At 36.8% G+C, this 9,651-nt stretch overlaps 1 protein-coding gene across 1 annotated transcript; it reads left to right on the top strand.

Moving 5' to 3' along the window:
• Nucleotides 1-1,024: 1,024 nt before the first annotated feature.
• Nucleotides 1,025-9,651, top strand: LOC111058871. The gene is made up of 2 exons (XM_022346452.2): nt 1,025-1,604; nt 9,155-9,651. The coding sequence occupies exons 1-2, from the start codon at nt 1,590-1,592 to the stop codon at nt 9,434-9,436; spliced, it is 297 nt and encodes a 98-aa protein (XP_022202144.2). The 5' UTR covers nt 1,025-1,589; the 3' UTR covers nt 9,437-9,651.

Raw genomic sequence — 9,651 nt, 5'->3', positions numbered from 1 at the left:
GAAACCATTCCGCCCTCGCCTACGGCTCGGGCGTAAACGTTTCTTTCGGTGCAGCAAACTGACACTTTGCGCACTAGTTGCACAAATAACTATTTGTCGATAACTTTGGTGTAAACGCGGCTTAGTGCAGGGACACACGATCCGGCGACATCGCCGTCCGGCGTTTTCGCCGGACGAAGCTTCGCCGTCCGGTTGCAAGAAGTACACAGGAAGGCATGGGGCAGAACACACGACTCCGGCGACGCCGGCGACGGCGAAAACGCCGGCCCGGCGAGAAATTGATCCGGCGATATCGCCGGGTATTCTCTACTTCGCCGTCCGGTTTTGCCGCCGGAAAGCAGTAGCAGGGCATTGTACTATATGGAGATGAACACACGACACGGCGAAAACGGCGGACGGCGCTGTCCCCACCCATGCCACTTCTTTATTTATTAACATTTGTAACGTTACAAATGGGTAGGGTAGGGTTACAAGGGTAGGTTACAAGGGTAGGGTTGTAAGTAGGGATGGGTATCGATACATCGATGTTCAGGTATAGCGATCTATCTCATATTCTAGGTACACCTGACAACAATTCTCCTTGTATTATGAAAAAGACCTAATTTTCAGCTTCAAGCATCATCACCAACTACATTGTCCTCACATTGATATTTTGCACAACGACATAAGTTCTTGAGATTATGTTCTATTAGAATTACCAGTAAGATACACTTCATTTCAGTATTTCCTAGTGGAGAGGCGCGCTTAAGGAGACCTCAAGGATCAAAATTTCAAACACATAACTTTCGACACAATGCTCAGATTTCATCGTACTACACTTCATCCTTCTCGGTTCGTCACGACGGTTCAAAATCATGCCTAATAAGTCAAATTCGGTCGAAAAATGGAAAATTTATTGTTGAGTGTACGGTACTTAAGCCCATATTCCAATACACAGAAAATGACAAATTTCTATATTCAAAGTTGCATGTCTTGTGAAATACTTCTGATAAAATTTCAAAATCTCGTGTGTCCCTGCACTTAGGTAATTGTCAATTATAATATTATTGTTATCAATATACAGATTAAATTGCGCCGGTGATGGGAATGTAGGTAACACAAGTAATGTAAGTAACATAAAACGTTATCCTATAATAACGCTAACATTATAATAAACAGGATGAGATCGTTTCTTGTATCAACCACACGGAGAATATTTTTCGCGTATTCTTTCACCTTGAATCTATGGGCGTGGCTAGCTTACTGCGACTCACACAAATTTGTCAGCATTGGTTGGATGGCAAGGGTTAGAATTGCTGTCATAAGGAGTTCTGACAGCTTAAACTATCACTATATATAGGTAAGTTAGGGCGCTGATTTAGTTTGTGTGTGCGCACGCGCGCGCGTCTGTGTGTGTTAGATGGGCAAGCCTGTATCTGTGTGGTAGAAAAGAAGTATTATGAGGTGGTGGAAGCTAACTTTACCTCCGGGTTGTATAAAAGAAGTGAGCAAGGTCTGTGATCTTGAACTTGGTCTCAAGTCGTTACGAAGTTAGCTTCAAAGTAATAGGCACCCGGTGAAGTGTTACGAAGATTTACTCCACTATCAACATGAAAGTCGCCATTGTAAGTAGTTTTTCATCTATTTTAGAGGATTGATTAGAAAATAGATTTTTGAAATTTATGAATTCAGGGCTACTTATTTTTATTCATAAAATAGAATAATAGTACCCTTTCTTTGAAATTAATAAGATAATAAATTAAAATACAAATTATATCAAGTTATAATTTGTATTTTTAATTTATTATTTTATTAATTTCAAAGAAAGGGTACTTTAATACTATTTTAAAAATAGAAAATACATGTATAATTTTCTAAACATTAGGGTGAAATGAGAGATGTCAGTTCCACTTAATTTATTTTAAAAATTTAAACATTTATTAGGTGACATTTTATAGGTGGAATGAAAGAGAAGATTCCATATAAATTTTTATTTTAAAACATAAATTATGTAGAACTGACATCTCATTCATTTCACTATTGATTGAGGGATATTTCATATTTCTGATACAGTGTTTTGGTGATATTTATTCATAACCAAAGGTAACCTGTGCTCCGCAAGGTTTTAATGAAAAACATGACCTGCTGAAATCTTGAGGAGTTTCCTTTAAAATAGGCAAATAACCGCCCTCAGTAAATTAAGAATCTATATGCAAAATGTCAAGTTAATCAATCCAGTAGTTCAGACGTGATAATGCGTCATTCGTGAATTTCCTATCCCGTACGATCATAAGCCAATTATTTCCTTTATTATAATATTATATATTAAGCTGTGATAACGATATTTTTTAATAATTATTTTATGCCAATTCAAGAAAGTTAATTTTTCCTTTTATTATATATATGGAGGCATCCAATGTTTGGCCATACCCCTGCAATTCACCGTTTGAAGTCCCGTCGCAGCTTCCTAACAGAGACACAGGAGCTGGGCTCCTCAGCACCACAAGAAAGAATTCGACTCTGGCATGAGGGTGCAGATGCCACTGACTCAGTGCTGAGGGAGCAACTGCCAGCAGGAGCAGAGCTACCGTACAGTAAATGGAAAACTCTGAACCGCCTTAGAGCAGAGTGTGCTTGCACTAAAGAAAACCGCACTACTTGGAGGCAGATTGATGATCCTTATTGTGACTGTGGAGACATCCAGTCAGATGACCACCTCCTAAAGTGCCGTCTTGCACCAGCATGCAATCGACAAGACCTCTTTAATTTTAATGACGAAGCTGCTATAACAGTGGATTACTATTCTAATTTAGGCATATAATACAAGTATAATCACCTGACACGAACGAACGAACGATATATGGAAACATAAGGATGTTACTCTATTGTGGTTCAATCAATCAAACTTTCTATTTAGAGCTGCGTACACATATACGCTCTTCCAACCCGCACCGAGCACGCTCCTCCCTCGTACCGCCCTCGTACCTCCCTCGTTCCTCCATCGAACTACAGTCGCTCCTCCCACGCACCCATCATGAACGTTACGGAAGATGTTAGATCTTCTCGCGTTCCCCGGTCGAACGACTCTTGCTCGCCGGTCGATCATCAATCGCTCTGCTGGAGTGACGTTCGGTTGCAGAGCAGAGCGAAAGTCTGTACGCACCTTTAGAGATACAAAAAAAATTACATAAATTTATCACAAAGATAAGAAATAAAAAAAGTGTTAATAAATAAGTATTTTTCCACTTCAAACATTGATCACTACAAACATTAATATCACTAAACATTTTCTTACCCTAGACAAAAAAAACTAGTTTTTTACAATAAATCAACGTTAAACGGATAATTCGATTAGGTATCTTTTCAAAATTTCTTTAAATGGACCTAGTTAAGATCATTCAATGGATGGGGTTTAGAGACTGTATTTCAAAGTGCAGGCCTATTCCAAAGATACTATCCTTGGGCCTATTCAAAGATAGTCAAATAGTCAATAGATAAGTCAAAGATAGTCAAAGGCCTAGTCAAATACCACGAGTTTATCTGGATTAAAAACAAACATGTATGGTGTAAATCGTATAATATTATTGGCAATTCAAAAATTCAATGATTTGAGCTCAATTCAAAATTGTCGAATCCCTTGGTAATGACTTAATAGTTTCTGAGCTTACCATAATGACAATTAAATTTTTCAAACAGTTTTTGTTTTTTTTTTGGTAAATTAATTCTCAACTGTCTTGATAACATAGTCGTTGTTTTCTTATAATTCAAAATTTTTACACCGTTTTTATTTTTTCAATCAATTATTTTCAATTGGCTTGATGAAAATGGCTTAGTGATGTAATATTGATGAAAATTTGCTGCTGTTGTCATTTTCCAATATTAAAATGGCGCCCAGTGAGATTCACCAGCAGAGATAAGGGTAGATCTAACTTCTAAAAGATTTAACTTCTTATCTAACTATATAGAAGTAATAGAAGTAATAGAAGTACTAGAAGTAATAGAAGTACTAACAGTCATCACGAATGGGAAGCATAGATGTTATTCATAGGGATTGCTAGCTGATAGTTGTGAATCTAGCACTATGAATATAATCAATAACAAATAGTAAATCCCGCATCAATAGCAGATAACAGCCGAGATAATAGAATAGGAGTTTAGGAGTAAATAACATACTTTTTCCGAGATAATAGAATAGGAATTTAGGAGTAAAGAACATACTTTTTCCGAGATGATAGAATAGGGATTTAGGAGTAAAGGATAAAGTAATAGGGAAAGGAGTAAAGTAAATAGAATTTAGGAGTAACATACTTTTTCCTTTCCAAAAAGAAGGAAGAAAGAATCACTTCTAATATAGATAGAGTAGTCTCTTCTGTCCTTCTATATAGAATAGTTTTATTCTCTCTGCTAACGCAAACTGCGGGCGAGATATGCACTGTGTTCTCATGAAAGCCTGGTATAACCAATGATAAGTTTGGTGGAAAAAGGGTCTAAGTCGCACAACGTCGTCGGGTCGTCGCACACTTTCTGCTGTCGGACGGAGTGTGTGTGGTGTGTCGTCCTCCCCCCTCTCTCTCGCTGCTCAGTGAGGATGAGATTTCTTCATTCGTTTTACCCTACTTTTTCTATATATACTTTTTTCTTCTGTACATACTTTTTTCTATACATACTTATGATAACTTCTAGATTACTTATAAATAAATACATATACTCTCTCTGTCTCTGCTGTGTCTCTGTGTCTGTCTATCTTCTTAGTTTAAATTAAAATAATTTAATTTAAATTATTAATATAAAATATTTCTTAATTGATATTTTTGATTCCTACTGTTTGTTGTTGTTGTTCTTTCCTGGCTATCTACCTAACCTAACCTAACCTTACTTACTTGTTCAGGCTATTTTGTCCAAAAACTCAATTCAATTTAATTTCCGATAAAATAAAATAGACTGGAAGGAAATTTTTTATTGTGGATTTCCTCCATAATTGAAAAAACACATTTTTTTTTGTCATATATCCACAATGGATTCCAATTTAATTCCCCTTTATCCCGCTCACAATTTGAAATCAACAACAACAATAAATTAAGCTCTTCGTGGTCGTCTGTCTACAGACGTTTTTTTGGTATTTTTATTTTTTCAATTTATTTGTTAACTAACTAACTAACCTACAGACACATTAGTCTTATAGGCCCGTTTTAATAGTCCGCATTACATGCAAGCTAAGCACTAAAGACCAGCAGTACGATGTTCATTATAATACAAATTATTAATTAATGTCAAAATTCTTGGGATAGAGTGAAAACATAGTGGGAGAGTGTTGATCTCAACATCGATCTTGAGAGTGTTTGTTGATGATTATAATAATAATTGAGTGTATAGTATCTTTCCTATTTTAGTAATGATGCGATATTTTTGTTCTATTAGTTTTGAAGCATATATTTTAAAATAAAACATATATAAAATTTAATATAAAACATATTAAAGGACTGAAAATTTTGTGAATTGAAGAACTAAAATACAACCTTTTTCGGACTATGTAACCTTATCCAAATTTGGGAGAGAGCACAAGGTTGCTTTATTTTTTATCTCCCTATCATTTTGATAATGTAATTCGTATCTTATATTAAGAATTTATCAGAGCAATACGTTATTTGGATATTGTTGATTGAGGACTTCTGTATGTTAGTGAGACAGCATCTTGAGCAAAGAAACTTCAACTGCCAATAATGGTTCAATTTATCAGAACAATACGTTATTTGATCCGTTATTGAGGACTTCTGTATGTTAGTGTGACAACTTGAGCAAAGATAGATAGATGATAGATGATGATATGCGAAAGTTGAGGTAAACATTCTCTCAGTAAAAGGGTACTGTACGGTATATAGGAAGAAACAAAATCATCAGGTGAGAGCAGAATTACATTACCACAAGTTTACCTTATTTTTTCTCTCCCTATCATATTTGATGATAAATAAATTAATTTGTCTCTCTCTGGTCATACTTTTTTATCTTTTATACTCTGGGTGAAAGAGAGATAAAAGCACACACTCACTCTCTCTCTTTTCTGTGGAGATAGTGAGTGACTTCACTCTTGTTTGTTGATTATGAAATCCTGGTATTGGAGTCGACATAGTGGTAATGCTCTTCGACTCTCACTACTGAACGACACAGTCAGTCGTCAGTCAGTCAGTCAGTCTCACCAGGAGTTTTCGGGATAGAGTGAAAAAAACATACATACATACACATAGTGCAGCTGCGATTGTGTTAGTGGAGTGGGTGTGTTGGTTGTTGTTGATTCATTCAATCTTGAAAGTATTATATACTATATATACCGTATACTATCTTGTAGATAGATAGATAGTATGCATGTATTAGATAGTGGTCAAAAAGTTCGACCCATTTAAATACAAATACACTCAACACTCGCAAGCTTCAAGCTAACCGCAGAAAAAAGAAGGAACAACCAACCTTCCTTGTCCTTTGTGCTTCTAACCTTTGTGCTTCAACGCTGACAACGCTGAACGCTCCACTATGTATTTTCACTTTTTTATCATAGGATTTAGTTACAAGACAAAATGATAAGAAGATTTAAATTAACAAATTAATAAGACAAATTAATCGTTTTTATTCCATTATTTCGTTGCAAATCATCCTTTTTTAAGGATTCTTTTTAAGTTCCTGATTAATTTGTCACAAGAGAATTTGGCATTTCAGGCATTTTCTTTCAAATCAAAGGCGTGCAACGCTGCATGCTCTTTATTCATTCACCTGAATATTTTTTTAAATTCAGGTTTAAATTATTTTACATGAGTAATATCTTGAAAAGGAAAATAAATAGATAGAAGCTATATATATACCATAGAGTACTTGAACACTGATCAACGTGTATTGTTTCTCTTTTCTGTGGTAATACTCCAAGTAATTACCATAAAATGTACTCTATCTGTATATATTTTACTCTTTCTTTTATGAAACTCGGAGGGAAAACCTACTACGATCATAAAGAATATAGTTAGAATATGAAGGTGACAACCCCCTGAAACCCAATGAAGTACCCCTCTAAATTCCCCAAATTTACAAGCCACAAACTCCCCCACAAATAAGTTGATTCAAATGATGGAAGTTGGCTGGTTCAAGTGGGAGATTTATAATAATATATATGCTATATCCCAAAGTAAAATCAACTTTAGAGAGTGAGAGAGATTGAGAGAGGAGAGATGAGAATGTCCACATTCTTTATTGCAGCTATAGAGGCAACGAATAATCTTCTTTAGAATTCTGTTGCCCTGGTAGAGTACGAATACCCATGTGAAAGCAAATTCTTTCTTCTGCGCCTTTTTACCACCCTCCTCCTCATTCGTGTGAACGTGTGTACTTGTACACAAAACAACTTACATAATAAATAAAATAGAAAAGGCGCATTTCAATCGCTTGGGTTCCATATAGTACACTAGAATCTATATAGTTATTTATATACAGTCAGTTCCGTCTTCGTTCATTCTTGCTTGTCCTCTCTGTAGGATAGGGTACAATCGTCTCCTTGCATTGGAGAAAAAAATAACCCCAAAAAGGCTGCTACTTCAAAGCGAATCTTCTCTTGAATATTTTCTCTCATTGTTTGTTGTTCTTGTAAGTTACAATATAATCTATGCCATAATAAAGGAAAGAAACTGGCTTAAACACGTAAGGAAATTCACTTATGATCATCACGTCCGTACTACTTGACTGATTAAATTGAAACTATGCACATTCATTTTATTCATTTATTCGTGGATATAATCACAAATCATATAAATAGGATTAGGAAGGAACAACAGGCTTGGCCCAAAACAATTCCATTCCCAAATTTTGATAAATTAATAAAATGTAAACATTTATATATTCTCTAATTTACCGAGGATGGTTATTATAGGTCTATTTTCAATTCTTCAACATTTCAGTATGTAAAGTTTTCAGTTTGTCAAGTTTTAATTAGACCCTTGCGTAGCACGGGTTACCTGCTAGTTCGAAATAATTAGTAATAGTGGAAAGAGAAAATTCCAAGGTTTTTTCACAACAAATACCTTGGGTCTATTAGACTATAAGCAACCAGGACACGCAACCAAGTCACAGTCACTTACTCCGTCACTGGGGATCATTTTAAGACTTGGGCAGCCACGTTTTGGCTACCAGTGTGGTCTACGGACTTGGCATCCAACCGGCAGCCGAAGTTTGGCTGCCAGGATGGCTGCCATGGTCTGAAAACAGCAAAGACCTTAAAGATGCATAGACTCACATGCAGCGCTAGTGTCGTACTTGGAATTGAAATCTGCATCTGCATCTTTAAGGTCTTTGAAAAACAGTGACCGGTGATGGAGTATAAGTTACAATATCATCTATGCCATAATAAAGGAAAGAACCTGGTTGTCCTGGTTGACCTGGTTGTCTGGCTGGCTGTGTGTCTAACTTCTACACCCGGTTGTACAAAAGTTTGTTAAATTTTAATCCCGATTAAATGTCACAAGAGCCAATCAGAGAAGCTATCTTCTCAGAAAAACCTTCTCTGATTGTCTCACGTGGAATTCAATCATAATTAAAATTTAACAGGCTTTTGTGCTACTGGGTCCTAGTCTTTGTTATTCAGTATGGATAACTATTACAATATCACTTTGACAACTACTCAGAAAGTATTTTTAAAATATTTAATACTAGCTGTTAACCTGTGCTCCACAGGGGTCAAATTAAAAACTTGACAAACTGGAAAGTTAAACTACTGAAATCTTGAAGAATTAAAAATAGGCCTTTAATCATTCTCGGTAAATTAAGAATCTTTGTGGAAAGTTTAAAGTTAATCAGTTGAGTAGTTCAGACGTGATGATGCGTCTTCGTGAATTTCCTATCCCGTACGTATAAGCAATACATCCGTAAACAAAGCCATAGTGGTTGATGGTAACGTTGTGGTTGATGATAGGTGGTTGATGGTAACGTCAGCACAGGTAGGGCTCCTACACTAATAGAAACACTCAGCTGAAATCAACAAATTTTTATTGGTGTAGGAGCCCTACCTGTTCTGACGTCACCAGAATGCACTATGGCTTTGTTTACGGAGGTAGTGGTATAAGCCAATTCTTTCCTTCATTATAAATTATAGATTAAGCTCTGACAATTATATTTTTAATAATGAATTTCGATTAAATTTCAGATTGCCGTCCTTGCCCTCGTGGCCCTCACCTCAGCCTCCGTTCTGCCACCCGTTCTAGTGCCGAAGGTGGCCGTAGCAGCGCCACAGGTCACCCTAGTCAAGCAGCCCTATGTTGTCCAGGAACCGGTTCCCGCCTACCGCACCGTTCCAGTTCCCGTGAAAACGGTCGCTTACACGGCTCCCATAGTGGAGACACCTGTTGTTCACCAGCCCTACGCCGTTCCAGTTCCTGTTCCAGTTGCCTACCACGCCGCCCCAGCAACCCTAGTCTACCATCACTAGACAGGAGCCGGTTCCCGATCACCGTTCCCGTTCCCGTTCCTGTGAATACGCCGCCTCCATACTGGTCGTACATCAGCCCTTACCCGTTGCAGTTCCTGATCAAATTGCCTATCATCCCGTTCCAGTTCCTGATCAAATTGCCTATCATCCCGTTCCAGTTGCCGAACCATAAACATGACAATCTTCTACAAAATAAACTTATAATTTTTTAAAAA

This window comes from Nilaparvata lugens, chromosome 11 (assembly GCF_014356525.2).
Source record: "Nilaparvata lugens isolate BPH chromosome 11, ASM1435652v1, whole genome shotgun sequence".
In the NCBI taxonomy this organism is placed as follows: domain Eukaryota; kingdom Metazoa; phylum Arthropoda; class Insecta; order Hemiptera; family Delphacidae; genus Nilaparvata; species Nilaparvata lugens.
The sequence above is the reverse complement of the archived record's forward strand: the minus strand, read 5'-3'. Positions and strand labels throughout refer to the sequence as shown.